Source organism: Pteropus vampyrus, unplaced genomic scaffold, assembly GCF_000151845.1.
Source record: "Pteropus vampyrus isolate Shadow unplaced genomic scaffold, Pvam_2.0 Scaffold123, whole genome shotgun sequence".
Lineage (NCBI taxonomy): Eukaryota > Metazoa > Chordata > Mammalia > Chiroptera > Pteropodidae > Pteropus > Pteropus vampyrus.
The window spans coordinates 1,449,331-1,466,705 of NW_011888904.1; the positions used below are offsets into that span (position 1 = coordinate 1,449,331).

At 39.8% G+C, this 17,375-nt stretch overlaps 2 protein-coding genes across 3 annotated transcripts in view; one reads left to right on the forward strand and one right to left on the reverse strand.

Annotated features, from left to right (window-relative positions):
- The first annotated feature begins 1,671 nt into the window (after window positions 1-1,671).
- Window positions 1,672-12,636, forward strand: TRMT10B (tRNA methyltransferase 10B). Of its 2 annotated transcripts, XM_023534262.1 has the most exons (10): window positions 1,836-1,961; window positions 1,996-2,162; window positions 3,993-4,195; window positions 4,635-4,743; window positions 5,365-5,489; window positions 7,022-7,174; window positions 8,290-8,368; window positions 9,015-9,082; window positions 10,822-10,945; window positions 11,509-12,636. In XM_023534262.1, exons 2-10 carry the CDS (start codon window positions 2,150-2,152, stop codon window positions 11,613-11,615), a joined length of 981 nt encoding a protein of 326 aa, XP_023390030.1. In that variant the 5' UTR covers window positions 1,836-1,961; window positions 1,996-2,149; the 3' UTR covers window positions 11,616-12,636. The 2 variants fall into 2 exon arrangements, with proteins under 2 accessions (XP_011364522.1, XP_023390030.1); XM_011366220.2 differs by lacking the exons at window positions 1,836-1,961; window positions 1,996-2,162 and adding an exon at window positions 1,672-1,751.
- A 1,108-nt stretch (window positions 12,637-13,744) lies between these two features.
- The window catches only part of EXOSC3 (exosome component 3), a 10,194-nt gene continuing 6,563 nt past the window's right edge, over window positions 13,745-17,375 (reverse strand). The window contains exons 2-4 of the mRNA XM_023534229.1: window positions 16,898-17,047; window positions 14,979-15,130; window positions 13,745-13,946 (exon numbers count right to left, since the gene is read on the reverse strand). Coding sequence (XP_023389997.1) covers window positions 13,745-13,946; window positions 14,979-15,130; window positions 16,898-17,047 — 504 coding nt within the window. The remainder of the gene's footprint in view (window positions 13,947-14,978; window positions 15,131-16,897; window positions 17,048-17,375) is intronic.

A 17,375-nucleotide genomic window follows, 5' to 3' on the forward strand; every position in this document is an offset into this window, starting at 1 on the left:
GGCTTCCTGTAGGAGGCAGCATTAATTAGAACTAGTTCGTCAAAAGGTATTTTTGAGTAGCTACTGTGAGTCAAGTCCTGGATTTGACAGGAAGGTAAATTTTGAATGTGTCAAGAAAGAAAATTCATTTGTTTATTCTGTCAACAAATAGTTACTGTGTAGTGGCACTGGGAATACAATTATCAACATGATGTAGTTCCCCCAATGAACTTATAATTAGTCTGAAAGTCAAAGAAAAAAAGTGATAGGTGATATAAAGAAGAGAGTGCCAAGATGGGGTAGGATGAGCCAGTCTTACCTTGGGTGATCAGTAAAGACCTCTCTGAAGAAAGTTAAGTTGAAGCCTAAAGGATAAGGAGCAAGACATGGAAAAAGTGAGAAGAAAAGGAAGAGTAACTTCCTTTGGTGTGGCTGAAGCATTTCAAGAAGACAGGTGCGACTGGAACAGTGAGCTGGAGGAAGAGCGATGAGGTTGGAAGAGCAGTCAAGAACCAGGCTACGCAAGGCCTTGGGAAGGTTAGATTTTACATCCAAGTACAATGGGAAGCTGCTGAGGGGTGTGCAATAAAAGAGACACATAATTATTTGGCAAATGGATGGGGACTGGGTGGGACTGGGGGAGCAGGCAGTGAGACCAGCTAGGAGGCCTTTGCTGTGGGGAAGTAGCCACAAATGAGCTCATTCAAAACTGAAGAAACACAAGTACAGTGGCAGGGAGGAGCAAAAGGTATGCAGTATGGCTGAGTGCAAGAGGCAGGTACTGTTAGGTGTGGTAGGAGCCACTGAAGACCACTGGAGCCACTTTGCAAGCCCTGCTGAGTGGGAAGCCAGAGCAGCTTCTGAACAGAGAAGAGAGACAGTAGAACTGGGTTTTAGAAAAAGACTTCCGGGGGGAAAAGAATGTTTAGTTTTAGCATTTAAAAATTGCTCCAGTAGCAAATAAAGGATAGAGCATGGCTTAGGGACAGAGTGGGAGGTGTTGGCAGAGCTGTGGAAAGGAGTCCAGAGGGAAACAGTGAGAGACCAAGGAGGTATCCAACAGTGCTGTGGTTTCTTGGGTGGGAGATATTTCAGGCTCATTCATGGTAGGGTCTCTCTGAAAGGGTGAGACTTCTAGGACTGCAGAATAAAAGGGAGAATGATAGTTTTTATCAGGACAAGGCTTGGGCAAGTCACTTCAGGTGTCTGAGCCTCAGTTTTCCTGTGGATAAGTAAGGAGAGATGGAGAGGGAACAGTGGCCAGAGGCTAGACACTCCTTACCTGCTCAAGCCCGAAATATTTCTGTTGTGAGCCTGGACAGCCAGGTGAAAGGGAGTGTGTGCTCAGGGAATGGCTGTGTCAGCTCTTGGGCCCTGCTTGTTGTGGAGAAGCCCAAGGGAGGGCAAGGTCTCCAGGCTGCGAAATGAGGGGTGGTTCAAGTCTGGTTTCAGCCCAGTTTCGCAAGTCCAGTCCTTGATAGCCATCAAAGCTCCTGGTCACCTGCAGCAGCCCTGTGGGGGTCGTCTAACGGCTGGGACTGTAACCGCATCTAACAGTCAGGGAATGGGGCTCAGAGAAGCCCAGCAACACTTACGAGAGGACGCAGCTCTTTACCGCCAGGGTGGGGCTCGGAAGCCAAAGCCTCAGCTCCTGCACATGGAGCGGCCAGGCTGAAACCTACAATTCCCAGAAGGCCATTGGGGGGGAACCGGAAGTAAAGACGGAGGCGGGGCCTGGTGTGCGCCGCAGCTGCGTGAGGTGACGGGATCAGGTACGCCCGGGGCTTGTGGGGGAGTGGAATGGTTGAAGGGGGGTTGGGGGCGGGGTAGGGTCTACGGTTGTCCCGCCGGTGCTACCGCAGCATTGGAGAGCAGGGAAGACGCTCGCGAAGCAGCGATTAACAGTCATGTGACTTGATGTCCCACGCCTTCTTGGTGCTTCCCCTCCCTGCTTCCCCTCGCACTCACAGCCTGTGGGCCAGGTGGAGCCCACAGGTGGGGTACTTCGCAGGCCAGGTGGAGCTCACAGGCGGGGTACTTCGCAGCCCGGAATCTAGGTTTTCTAGTCCTGAGGGTGCTAGAAGGGTGGAGCCAGCTTCGGTGGACTAAAATTTAGAATGAGAAAATGAGGGAAGCGTGCAGAGACTGGTCCTCCGCTTAGAGCCCAGGGATGCGCTCATCAGGTGGGACTTGGGTTAGAAAACTCAGAGATGGGGGCGGGGGCGGGATTTATTAATTCGGCAAGTGTTGATGGAGCATGTGTTATGTACCAAGCCCTTTTCGAGGCGTAGACAACATAGTAGTGAACAAAGAAAACAGAACACTTGCTTACAGTGTAAGAATGGGGAAGTTCCGTCAGAAAATAAGTAGAATAAGTGCCATGTTGGGTAGTGAAAATCTGAATCAACTGAGAAAGGTAATCATATAATTACCTAGGGGAATAGCATTGGAGGTACAAAGAACAGCAAGTGCAAAGGCCCTGAGGTTAGAGGTTAGAATCCTTGGTATGTGTGAGGAAAAGCAAGTAGACCAGACAGTGCAGAGGACAATAGATCAGGGAGGTAGACCTTAATGATCAGTGTAGGCCATTGGAAGAGCAAACTTTAGCTTAAGCAGAAAAATGAACAAATTTCAAATCTTAATTTTTTTGCATTTTACTTTAAGTAAATTATACCCGAAAAATAAATTTAAAGGTCAAGGTAACTAACAGAAAAATGAAAGCTAATTTGAATTCTAATATTTCATATGGAGTCGATAAAATTCAAAGTTGTTGAATCAAGAAGTAATAAAAACAGTCACGGGGATGTAAAATACAGCATAAAGAATATAGTCAGTAATATTGTAATAACTATGTATGGTGCCAGATGGGTACTGGGGTGGTTACTTTCTAGGTTATATAAATATCTATTTATTGTGTTGTACACCTAAAATATAATGTATGTCAACTATAATTAGAAGATGTTTAAAAATACTTTTTTAAAAAAAATTAAAAATCAATAATGGTATAAGCATATGGTTTCAGGTTAAGGGGTCAATCACCAAAACTAAAACATCTGGTTAAGGGTTGCCACTAAAGGTGGGAGGGGTCAGAGTGAGGATCATTACTTTTATTATAAATAGATCTTTTGACCATATGCGTGGATCATATTACATAGATTTGCTTTTGCACAGTTATTCATTTTTCCTAAAATGGTGGTAGCACACTAGACTCGGAGCAGCCATGAGTAGTGATCAGTCCATTCTTCATGATACTTAACTGTAGACTGGAGTGTTTTATGCTCATATCTTTCTTGGGGATTTTGAACACCACTTTGAAATTGTGACATTCGTTAAGTGTGTTGTATCAGTGGTTTTCTGTATTTTTCTATCTCAGAACTTCTGAGGGATATTAAACATTCTCACTGGTGACTGTGGCTTTCTGCTGTGGTGATACTTAACTGAGTTGGGGCCGGGAATACATAGCTTGGAAAAACAAATTCTGATACATCACCAGCAACCGTGAAGAATTCTTAGCTGGTTTTAGGCCACTCTTTACCATATTTTGTGGCTAGCTCTTCATCCTCCAAGGATGTGTCTAGTGCAGGACTTTACATATAGTAGATGCACAATAAATATTTGCTAAAGGAATGGTTATGAAAATAAACAAACATAAAGGAGGTGGCTTTTGCCCTCTCTGTCTCACCCTCAATTCATGCATTTCAAAGAATGCCATAAATGATTTGGTTTTCTGTGTCAGTGCAACAGTGAATAAATCATTGACTGCTTGGAGGTGTCAGAAATTGTGCTTGTCTTCTAAGAAGTGGATTTGGCTCTCTTCCTGCTGAAATGTTTTTGTGCTGACTCATTTCTCTGGAAGACACATGCTTTTCAATAAATCCGTGTTAGTATTTTATATACTTCTCCTTCAGTAACACAAGAACACTATTTGTCACTTGGATATAGGGAAACACCTCTGTAAGTGAAATGATATAATGCCTTACATAATTGTGCTTTTTTCTAATCTGGGTGAAAAGGACAGACAACTAAGCACATGGACTGGAAATTGGAAGGGAGTGCCCAGAAAACAGAGTCACACGTGCTGCAGGAGCAAGAAGGCATCCTAGAGGACACAGGCGAAGATGGCATCTCTGAAAGCTTCCAGCTTCTACAGATTGATGTGGAATGTGAGCTGCAGGAGGGAGAGACCCTGCCCACAGGCAGTGCAGTGTGGTGCTCGGTAAGTGCAGGGTTGCGAAGAACATGGACTTTGAGATGATGAAATGTCCCAGAGACTCCTGTTCTAAGGGTAGGTTCTGGTAACAAAAAGACTGAGAATGAGTTTGGTGTATTCCAAGGGTCGAATTTCCTGCTAACTGGTTTAAGGCTTCAGTTCCGTTTGAGTCACAAGAAAAGTAAATAAATTTCAAGAGGAATTTTTGAGATCAAAAGTCAGGAAATCTAAACTCTGCTTTAGGCCTGGCTTGTCACATCTCTTTTCTGGAGCTCTGCTTTCTCTAAACACAGCCTAGTCTATTTTTATTTTTAAGACTAATATCCTTTTTCTCTCCTAATTTTATATCTAAATTAAAAAAAAATAAGTAACTGTTTCTAATATTCATTTTCCTTTTTGGTGCTTATGAAGTTCTCAAACAATTTTGTTTTCTGGATAACTTAAGAAAAATGTCCAAAGAAAACAGAGACACTGGGAAAAAATAGTTGCAGCAAAGAAGAGCAAAAGAAAGCAAGAGAAAGAAAGAAGAAAAGCCAATCGTGTAGAAAATTCAGGTAACGGTAAATCAGATTGCTGGTATAATTATATGTATTTCTTAGCAAACGGGTATCTACATGTTCCTAGGAGAATAGGAATATTGTTTTTAAGTAAAAACAAACATCTGGGAGGTAAGACCCATCTTCGTATTTCGTTGGGAATCAAAATATCAAAGAAAAGAAAATTGAAGTCTGTCTTTCAAATATAAGCTATTTAGTATATTTAGTACATATGTGTTTATAAGCTCCGAGGTAGAAGGAAGAATACCAGCAACAGCTAACATTCAGTAAGTGCTACGTGCTAGATTCAGTGCTAAGAATTTTACATGGATTACCCTAAGGAGTAGGTACTTTTATTATCCCCATTTTGTAGGTAAAGAGACTGAGGCTTAGAGTAATTCAATAACATAGTTAAGATGATACAGGTAATAAATGAACAAACAACATAGATTTAGACCCAAGCAGTGTGCTGCAGAGCCCACACTCGTCACCACTCTGCCATACCTGAACTGCCTAATGAATGAAACCTTGCACAAGTTTCAAGTTTCTCTTCATATCCAAATAGTGAAGATTTGTTTCTTACTGAATATTGTTCCTTTGTTTTCCCACTTATATTCTTTTCTGATATTTCTCCTCTAGGCATCTGCCCCCAGCACAGCAAACGTTTTCTGAGATCCTTAACCAAGGAGAAACTTTTGGAAGCCAAACACTCAGGACCAAGGCTCTGTATTGATTTGAGTATGACCCACCACATGTCTAAGAAGGTAGAACATCTAGTGAGCTCTGAATTCCTACTCACATGAGGGAAGTCCAGAAGGGAGCAGCTTTCATGAAGAGCATAGCCAGCTCCACCTTCTGTGATTCTGTAGTAAACCAGCAAAAGTGTTTAGTTTTCTACACATGGCTAAGTTCCAAGATGGCTGTTGTAAAGGATCAGGAAGAGAATAGACATCTTCTGGTTAAGTTGGGAAATTTTTACCTTCTGTTTTGAAATCAACGCTTTGCCCCTGTGTTCATGGTGTCCCCAGTCGAGATGGAGCCTTTCAGGTTCAATTCTCCAAAGATCTTTGGTCTTTTACTGGGGAGAGAAATACTTGCCTGATTGCATGTTGGGGAGATTACCTAGTGGGAGGTTTTCCTGTAATGTATGTAGTTAGTGGTCTTCCATTTACCCTATTGCTGAAGGAGGGATTTCCACTCTGGAGTATTTGGGGTGGCTGAACACAAACAACACTTGACAGTGGTGAGATAAAATTGATAGCAGTTTATTAGTCACTATGCTCAGCCCAGGAGGAGGATGACACTGACACTCGGAACAGAATGAACAACCAGGGACTTTGGGAGGCAGGCTTTGTAGTATCAAAAGGGTGGAGTGCCCTGTGGTCCCTGCAGGAAGATGTGATTGGTTTTTTGAATAATTCTGTGGGCTGGCTTGGAACTGAAACCCACTGCTCAGGGATAGGCAGGAAGTACACCTGGTCCCTTTGATTAAAAGGATTGTTTAGCTGGGGGACCTTATCTGTGGGAGCAGATCTGAGAGAGGCTCTTGCAGTCAGGGCCATTCATGGCCCACCTGTTTTCACCAGATGTCAAGGCAGCACACAATATTGGGCCTTAATTTTTGGCCTAACACTGCAAAACTCATCTTTTAGTTTTCCAAGACTCCTTTTGTATGTGCTAGTGTTTGCATGTTTTTCAGAGAAATTAGAAGATCTGAAGATCTGCAGTTCTTACTTGGTACCTCTAACTATAGCCCTCTGAAAAAGTCAGCAAGTATTTTCTGTGTTTATATTGATATATCAGATGAAATCAAACCCAAAGCCTTTTTTTTCTCTACTGAAACAAATAAGGCAGATTGTGAAACTACCTTCTGTAAGGGTGAGTTCTCTGAATCAGGACGGAAGTTAAAACTTCCAATCCTGTTACATCTCCTGGAGTTAGGGAGAAGGAGCCAAGTTTATCTGATGGAATATAAAAATGTCTGTATAGTAATCTAACCTCTTTTTAATAAATAGTAAACACATGGTAAGACTTTAGATAAAAGCTAAAAGAGCAATTTCATATATTAGATACATAACAGCAAGTCCACAAGGAGGGAGAGTTCTCAGTTTTTCCATTAATTCACTGTTTCTAGTATCATTACTTTAACGTTTCATCTATAAGGTGTGATGCCATGGAGTATAACACGTACTCACACATGCATGTACTCACTCCTGGAATAAAAGGGGTCCTTCTAGTTCATGAGATTTTCCAGAATGGCATCTTTCCACCTTAAATCGTCCTTATTTCTTTGAAGGAATTAAGTAGACTGGCTGGACAGATCCGAAGGTTGTATGGTTCAAATAAAAAAGCTGACAGGCCATTTTGGATCTGCCTTGCTGGATTCGCAACAGACAGTCCCCTGTATGAAGAGTGTTTGAGGATGAATGACGGATTTTCTAGTTACCTGGTAAGCCTCATTTTGCATATTATTTGAATTATCTAAAAAGTAGGTTGTAATTTTTTTTTACTTTTTTATATTTTGATATATAAAAAATATATATAAAATTATATGTTTTCACTATTACAATCTAAAAATTTTGAACCCCTCGTCAGTTCTTATATTTAAAATTTTTCATCTTTCCACTGCATTGGCATAAAAATATTACCAGTATCTAAGGTTGTGTTTTGTGTCCTATATATTATATGCTAGAGGGTATACTCAGGAATGTTTTGGGGAAATGCCATGACTGCTTTCTTGTTCTCAGTAATGCAGAATTAGGAAATATGAGTTTTGGGGGGAAGAGAAACAATCCTTATGGAAGTGATATGGATTTAAGATGAGTTTTAGGAAGAACTAAGTTACTTTCCCACTCTTTTCATCAGATCTCATAAATGTAATGATTGATATACAGGGAAGAATCCAGTTCAGTTCCTAAGAAATGCCATTATAAATGCCTTCCATGTTTGCATTAGGTGGCTGAGACTGGCATTGTGGCCTTTCCTAGGGAGGTCCACGGAGACAGTGAGTGTGAAAAGCGCCCTGTGCAGTGCTGCACAAATTCATCATGGCTGCTGTCACTGTCTTAACAGTCCCTCCTGTAGTGCAGCCATTTCCAGCCTTACTTTTCTCTATACATGTTTTATGATTCCTGTCCATGAACCAGACAGACCCACTCTCTTGTTTTCCTGTCTTCATGCCTTTGTTAGATGATTCCCCCCACTGTGAATGCTTTCTTTTGTACGTGTCAATCTCACCACTTCAGAAACCCAGTTCCAGCATTCCTTTCACTAGAAGGTCATCCCTGGTGTTGGCACTCTGTCACCTATGGTCTTAGGACATGCTCCCTATAGACCTGTTAGGGCCTCTTCACTTTCTCATTTTGTAAGGTTGAATAGCTGTGCCTTTCTACTTCCCCCTCCCCAACTGAGCACTTTCTGAGAACAGGTTGTCAGACATGTAGCCCCTTGATGTACCTATAGCCATGCCTGATAGAAACTAGATGTCCAATAACTGGCTGCTGCAGTGTCGGCTATGTATTAATCCTAGTTCACACTTCATTGGATTATTTGCATTCTTTTCAGCTCGACATAACAGAAGAAGACTGTTTTAGTTTATATCCCCTGGAAACCCTTGTGTACCTGACTCCTGATGCAGAACATGGTATGTATTTTACTGCATGGATTCATGTAGCACATTGTACATAGCCCTTTGTTTTATTATTCCCTGTAGCAGAATTTGTTAAAGCCACCCAAGGCATATCATTCCCCACCCCCGCAAAAAAGGAATGAACATTACTTGAGTACCTCTTATGGACAGATGCCTCGCTGAGTGCTTTGTCCTACTGTGGGCACACAGCTGCACAGATTTAGTGTCTTCATCCTCAGCCAGACCTTGTGAGCTACCTGGTGGCCCTTAGTTTCCCTGGTCAGCTCTCCGCATTGACCCTTCTTGGATCAATGTTAGATACATCTTTTTTTTTCCATAAAATCATCTATTGCACATAATTTTCAAATTTATTGATATTAAGTTGATCTTTGTATTTTTTTCTAATTATTTCACATTTCTCCGTAATTTTAATTTTGTCTCCTTTCTGAACCCTAAGATTGATTTGGGTCTACTACCTTTTTTTCTTGATTAGATATGCCAAAGATTTGTCTATTTATTGGTCTTTTCAGAGAATTAGCAAATCTATCTTTTTGGTTTCTATTTCATTAAATTTCTACTTTCATCATTTTTTCTTTTTACTTCTTTGGATTTAGAAATTACAAAACAGATTAAATCACAATGGCCTTCATTTTTTCATTAGCTCTTGAAGATGTTGATGTAAACAAAGTTTACATCCTTGGTGGACTTGTGGATGAAAGCATTCAGAAGGTAAGTGTACATTTTAGGCCTAAAAACTGTGTTTTGAAAAGTGGTGCTTACTTTTAGAGGCACCTACCCTGTTATAATTTTACTCAAAAGGCCTAAAAACTCAGAGGATAGGAAGAAGGAGCCTATTCTGCCTAAGTTGGCCCTTCTGCTTGTGACAGTCCCGCTCTTCCCTCTCTTCTCATCAGCACTGTCAGAAATCGGGACTTGTGAAATCCAGTCAGAACTGGAATGGGGCGTGTTTAGTAATTACATCAATAGCCGTTGTTGACTCCTTTCTTCTCTCTTCATTCCTGTAAGGATAACTCTGCCCTTGACCAAGGAAGCATTGACTCAGAATTCTTAACAGCTGTTCTTTGTGAGAGTAGTTTGCTACTGCTTCGTCCATTTTCCCTGCTGACATAAGTCTTATCATCTCAACCTCAGTAGTACTGTCCAGATTTCCTTTGTTGAGTTGGAATTTTATTACAATAATTAGCTTTTCAGTGTTTCTATTATATAAATATTTGTTGAGATGTTATTTGTATTTACTAATTCACATTGCATAGATAATAAAGAATGAAATAATAGTTAAAATGTGTAAAAAGGAATACAGTGAGAAATAAGTCTCCCTCCCATCTGTTTCCCAGTGTCCCCTTCTTGAGGCAACCACTGTTTTCTTGTGTATTCCTCTTGATATATTATATGATCACACAAGTATCTGTTTGTGGGTATATTTTTATATAAATGTTTTTCATACATGTGAGTATATTTTATATTTTTTTCATGTATGTGTGAAATACCCACATGTTTAACACAGATATTTAACTGAATTTCATTTATTCTGAAAAGGTTAGTGTTCCATGACTTTATAGCGATAATCTAAAAAAATGGAGGAGGGGAGAACTCTTAATAATGCCCGCTAATAAATGAGAAGTGCATAATAGAATCAAAAAAATCATCATTTTGTCACTCCCAGGGTAATCTTTGATTCAGGGAATTGATTGAACAAACGGTTGTTGAGGAACTGACTGTTCACATGGTCTTAAGGGCAGATTATAAACGATAAGCTAGAACAACATCAGAAAAGGTTGACCCAAAAGATGAAGGGACTCAGAACTAAATCATAGTCAAGGAACAGTTGACAACTGAGACTATGAGTCTGGAGATGAGAGGATTCATAGTGGCATGATCACTGCCTTCAGGTATCTAAATGGCTGCCTTGTGGAAGTTGCCCTTCCTTTTAATTGGGCTGTGACCTCAATGCTGTCTTGCTGCTAGTGGTCTGCTTGACTTGAATCCCATCTCCCTCTCTAATCTGCTGCTACCAGTTGGCTCTAAACTGAAAACTCCAGATATCCAGAATTGGGTCTTACTGAGTTAGGGCCAGGCATATTTTCTTCTGATTGATTAGTCTTCTGACTGATTAGTGTGGACTTTTGGATGCAGATTGTGGCTGTAGATATGCTTCTTTTTACTTATTTCTTTCTTGGTTGTAAGTAGTAGTGAGTGGAAGCTAGTGGATAAATGACTCCCAAATAAGTAAGGTGTTGCTGCACAAGCCATTTCTTTTCTTGGGATAAGTAAATACTCTTCATTATCTGCAGTTTCTTCCATTCTACCATAGGCTACTATTTGTAATACTTATCATTAATTATGATAAGTATTAAATATACAGAGGGAAATTTGAGTGGTGGTAAATGGGGATTACAATATCTTCATGTATTATTTTTAAAAGAAAAATATTTAACTGTGATTTACAGAAAGTGACATTTCAAAAGGCCCAAGAACACTCTGTCAAGACAGCACGCCTGCCAATCCAGGAATACATGGTCAGACGCCAGAATGGGAAAAACTATCATTCAGAGATATTGGCCATCAATCAAGGTACTGTTCATATAGCCCACGCTTAATGAGTATTAGTTCTGGTGCTGCTTCTTTATTCTTTACATCATGTTTAAGTATGACTGGCCTTTGAAGCAGTCTTCCCTGTGACTGATGTGCTTGGACTTTATTGCATGAGAGACAGTTTTCATTTTTTTCCTGATTCTCAAGTCAATATGGTTGAAATTGTTGTCTTGGTCTAGAATGCCCTGCCTTTAGCCCATCATTGACCAGTGTGAAGTCCTATTTGTTCTTCAGGATTCAATTCACTGGCATCTTGGCTGCTCCCCTCCCCAACCCCAGGCCTGATAGAAACTCAGTGTTCCCATTTATTCTGTTCCTCTCTGTTGCAGTTTTGTCCATTCACAGACCTGTATCCCTGTGTAGGCTGAGGTCCTTGTGAGCAAGCAGGACCGGTATCTTAGCCTGTCTCCCTAGGATCTAGTACCATGTGTGGTGCAGTAGGTTTGTTGAATGAAATATTCCAGAACATCTTTTTTCTTTTCTTATCATTTACTAGTTCTCTTTTAACAATGTAGTTACTGTGCTTTCTGTTTACCCAACAGTATTTGATATCCTGTCCACTTACTTTGAGACTCAAAACTGGCCCGAAGCATTGAAGAAAGGAGTTTCTTCCAGAAAAGGCTATGTTCTTCAGAACTCAGTGGAATGATGGCAGCCTGATTGCAGCTGCAGGAAGTGAAGTTGCTGGAGGGGCCTTGACCAAAGAGCAGAGCGAACGGTGGTGGTGGCACACTTTTGCCTTTACTTGACATCTTGGATATTCACTAGAATATAGGTTACTAGTAACAGGGACATTTTATGCTCTTTTTTAATCTCCCATAGTGCCTGGCTCACAGGAAGTGCCCCCAGATATATGTTGACTAAAAGTTTATGGTAACAAGAAATTAGCTCAACTACATGACTTTGGATGTGTTAACTCATTTTTGTACATCTATTTGTGAAAACCCTTTTAATGATGGTTTAAATAATTATTGTTGTATCAAGAGTTTAATTTTCACTGAACTGGTATCAAAGTTGTATGACTTTCCAGCTCCTTTTGATCATGTTGTACATGTGCTTTGCAGGATCAGCCTGTCCTAATCTAGCCCTGCTTTAAGCTCCATAGCACTGTTCCCACCTGTGGCTCCTGCCCTGTCTCCCTTGCTCTGCATATGGGCACGGAGGGCTTCTCTCTTCCTAACTGTAGTCCCCTCTAAAAGGACAATTTGTGGAAGTACCTTCGTATCCTCTGAGCCTTGTACAAACTAGATTCTTCATATATATTTATCAGGTCAAACTGAACAGCAAAAACACAGTATTGATAAGTCTAATTTGAAAATAACCAAAAAATACAGTTTATCTGACACAAGCATGTTAAAGAACCTCTTATTACACAAATCCCAGTGATCTATTTTCTCATGTCCTAGTTAGATACAGTTGCTTCAGTTACTCTGGCCAGTTTGGTTTAGTCAACTTGATAGCTAAACTGCTAGCAAATTCAAAAAACGTATTCTGTATCTCAGAAGAACCAAAAGGTTACTTCTCTGTTCTGTCCCCTCCCTTTTAGAACTTAATCCTTCAGGAGCTATGACCACTTGATAAATTATATCAGTCTTTTTATTACTTAAAAACAACCCAGTTTTCAGAAAACATCTTTAGGAGTTCCTATTGTTCCTTGGTCTTTATCAACATATTGAATGATTCCATAGTCTGTCATCCAAAAGAGACCTACTGTGGATAGGCTTCAGTGGTAACTCTAACCATATTTTCAGGGAGGTTTCTGACCCCAGAACCACAGACCTAGATCATCTGCCAGGCTTCATTCACCTCTAAGGTTTTGCTTAAAATACCAAATAGCAGAAGAATTTCCCCTCCAACTCCATCACAAACCTCTACAATTTTTTTCAAAATCTAGGCAGATAGTTTTTTGTTTGGCTTCTAGGAAACAATCTTAGTAAAATAAGATTTGGTTGGACTTGGATTTAGAGATCCTTATTATAGTGTTGTTTATATTACGACAAAAAAAAGATACATCCAAAATATCCTATAATGTGAAAATGAAATATTTAACTATTGAATTTTAAACAGCAATCATGAAAGAAATATATTAAATGTTGTTTGAAGTGGACAAAGTCTATGACTAGTATATAAAGTATAATACTGTATTCCAACTTGAGAAACACACATTCACATATAGTTGGGAGGGTAGGTCCAGTTAACGTCTGTGCCTCAGTTTCTTCTACTAGGAGGATTATGTGTCTTCTTCAGTTATGAAGAATAAATGAGTTAATCCAAGCAAAATACTTGGAACAATATTTGATCCATGGTAAACACAATAATTGTTAGCTGTTACACACTTACCACTAAGTAACAGGATTACAGTTAGTTTTTATTTGCTTTATACTTTCTACGTAGTCTACATTTTCTTTGGTGAGTATATTTTATCATGATCAGAAAATAGTTATTTTAATGCTCACTTCCAGTTCATTACAGAAACTGCACTCTAGCAAAACTAAAGTTAATACCAAATAAACCATAACACTAACTTTTGGTAAACTTTATTGCAAAGAACAAAAAAAACCACACCATTATTTTATAATGATTTTTCTCACCCACAAGAACATGGATAGCAACCAGTTTTTTATAAAAATATTTCCTTTTAAGACTCCAATAAGACAATATGTTCATTCACATCTTGTCTTCTGAAGATTTAATGAGGAGAGGTTCACCTGAAAAAAATTTTCCCTGGGAAATCCACAGTCTCTTGGCTTAACTGGCCCATAAAAAAGTCCACATAGATCAACTTTCTGCCAATCTAGAAAAGATTTGTTTTCTTTGATCTGCTGTCATGTGTTCACAAGCTTCTAAAATGTTTGCCAAGATTAAGGTTTGCTGAACTGTTTTTGCCTTAACCCATATTCTTCCATTCATCCCAAATACTATTTCCAGAGGGTAGAGTTTTCCTACTTCCTGTATGATTTCACAGTCTGGAGCTAGCAGCCTGGTGAGAAAGAGGAAAGAAAATGAAATTTAATAAAGTGGTAGGGTGTGACATGACCCTCCTTTAGGAGGAGACTCCTTTTCTAGGCAGTTCTCCATACTTATTCAAAGCCCTACCAATATCCTTCCAAGAACAAGGCACATGACAACATTTGTTACCCCTTTTCTTCCAAGAAGCTTTACACTTATCAGCATACCGGAGGTCACAATGGTGGACCATCCTCTACAAAGAAATTAAACTCCCTGTGTCGCCAATTTTACCGAAAATGTATAAAGTTCTTCCCTTACATAATCAAAGTATCTTAATTCTAGGCTTTAGAATCCCTGGTATTAAATTCAGTTCTTGGAGAGAAGCATTAACTCTTTCAAACCACAATGGTACTGCTTGGTTAATAACATGCTTCTCTAATGTCCTGAACTAATTCTCCAAATCTGCAGAATAAATAGCAAAGAGAGGCATGCAAGATAGCTCTGAACTTCAGGATCTAGAAGTAAAGCCCTTTAATAGGGCACCAGCTTTGGGTAGGTAAAAGTCTAAACAATGGAGAATCTGCCTCTGGGAATTATTAAATCTACCAGGACAGAATAGCAGGAGACTTCGGTGAATGTCTGCATAAGCTGAGGATCACATCAGTCTAGCTGCATGGGCTCCTATTATTAGAGAAATTTGGTGATTTTCTACAATTGTAAACTGCATATGTATTCAAGTGACTTAGAAGGGTTGGAAAGGCCAGTTTTTACATTTGGGCTGAGTATATCAGCTATAAGGAACAGCATACCTTCTGGGAGAGCAGCTCAGACTCCATGTCTACACACCAACTACACTGTTAAGTACATTTGAATTTTATGTATTCCATTAAGAGAGGATGGGACTAAATGCATGAGTTTACAATTGTGCTAATATAGATACTGATTTTTTAACTCTGAGGAGATTCACACATTGTTACAAAGAACCCAAATCCCAAAGATCAGTCAGCTTTCCAAGGAAGTATAATTATAAAAGATAGGCAAGCCAGAAGGCATCAGGACTTACTTTCTAATTAAGCCCAAAGTCACTTTAAAAAGTAGACCATCCTGTCCAATCACACCCATTCCGTTGGCTCGTCCACAGCTGTCAATACAGACCATCTCTGGTTCCATATCTTTATTAGCAACCACAAATTGTCCATAGATGAGATCTCCAACCTACAATGATAATTAAAAACAGTTCATCCTTCTGAACAAACCGCTCTTAGGTGCTACTGTTGGTTCTTTCCTATAGACAGCAATGCCAACCACCTACAGTTCTGTGGCTTAATGTACTGACTACACTCCAGCATTCCCAGAGGCACTCTGGAGTTTGGTCTTAAAAGGCAACATTAACACATGTACCCTGCCCCTTCACTCACCAGGAAGTCCCCAGACAGGGAGCCAACTCAAAGCCAAAAACTCTAAGGTTACACTATCCAATCTGGTAGCTGTTCACACACATGTAGTTATTTAAACTTACTTTTAAATTAAAATTAGACACTTAAAATTCATATCCTCAGTTACATTAGCCACATTTCAAGTACTCAACAGGCACCTATGGCTATGGGCACCCATGCTAATCAAACAGCATCATCACAAAAATATCTATTTGCACTGCTTTAGGAAATTACAGAAGATGGATGGATAGAAAAACTGGCATGTGTATTATTCACAGCAAAATGGAACAATGGTAATTCACTGACACCTCTCCATGCAAGATTTTATTGAGAACTTCAGAGTTGAACTTCAAAATGATGAAACTAAGGAAATTGAGAGTGAACTTATTCTGTTAAGTACCTACTATTTGTTGGTGACTAGAGGAACTAGAACAAAACATTCTCCGCCTTTCAGAGCATTTGGTCTTGGAGGGCAGTGGAGATGTACATATAAATAACAAACTTTATTTCAAGCCAAATTCAGTAAGGCTAGAACAAAGTTATAAGGATAAGTGCCTTAGATTAGGAAATGACTTTACAGAGGTGGTGGTGTTTAGCCTGGGTCTTAAAAGATGAGTATGTGTTCCACAGGCTGAAAAGGGGATAAAGGGAACAGCACGGGCAGGAAATTTTGAGTTCAGTAGTGCTGTTAATTAGTTTGGTATGGGTCAAGCATGCTGCATGGAGATATACTTATGGATGAGGGAAGACTTTTAGAGTATAATGCCAAGGAAATCTGTAGGCTTTGAAGAAAGGGGAGTGTGTGAGGCTATCAGCTCTCAAAAGCCTGGATGGAGGGGCAAAAGTGTATAGGCAGGGATGTTAATGAGGAGGTACTTGACCAACTCCAGTCAAGAGGTAACTAAGGCCTGAATTTGCAAAATAGAGATACAGGGGTAGACTTAGAGAATCAAATAGGATCAGTAAGATATGATTAAGCAACAAAAGACAGATGAAAGGTGGGAAGGGGCAGAGAAACCACCAAATTTCTGGCTTAAGTATAGAACAAGTGTGGTTTTGCCACCCAAAAAGCCCAAATAGAAAACTTAAGGAAACACAACTGCTCTTCTATCAACTCCAGGAAGAGATTGTTGGGAAACAGTGATGTGACTGAAGTTGTGAGATGACAGTCCCAGGACTTACAATCAGGATAGATGCATGGCTCATAAGGCAATCTGCACCATTTATTCCTCCTTCCTTCCTAAGCCCATGACTTACTTCTTTGTCCAGTGGATATGGGTATAACAGATAATGACAGAGAGAACAGATATAATCTTTTAACTCAGTAGAGATGAAGTAACCCCCAATATAGCAAATGTAATAAGTATGTGGCTCTGGCACCAGAGCTGGAGCGTCAGAAGAAATTCTTGGGAGCCTGGATTACACAGATGCTCGGAGATAATTCTATAGAACTGGGGGGAAAAGGTCATGCTTTGGAACAATTCAGGTAGCCTACTGGATATTTGGATGCTTTCCTTCTTTTGAAACCAAAGGTTACCATCATTACCTGCACATTTGGTCTGTTTCTTTTAGTTGCACCTTCAAATGCCAAGTAAGACAAAGAAGCTGGCTCACTCCCTCCAACATCAACTTTGAATATATCTCCAGATTTAGCTGTCACTATGCCAATCACATGGTCTCCTTTCACTGGGACATACTACAAAAGAAATCAGAATGAGAAACAACCATAAATGACAATCATTTCCAAGATACCTTGGAAGATATCTTCAGCAAGTCCTTAGTGGTTATTTTAATTTTTGTCATTAAGAGATATTTAGAAAATATTTTGAAATCCAAATTTACAAATTAATACCCTTACAACAAACTTTATCATATGCCACTATCAGTAAAAGAAACTCACATCATAAAACTCTCAGGTTTACAGCTTCTAATAGTCTGTTCATTTGAGCCGGTATCCCATACCTTTTCGGTACCCTTATCAGGGAGTCCCTAGCTTCTACTCGCACATAAGTCCGGTGGCACAG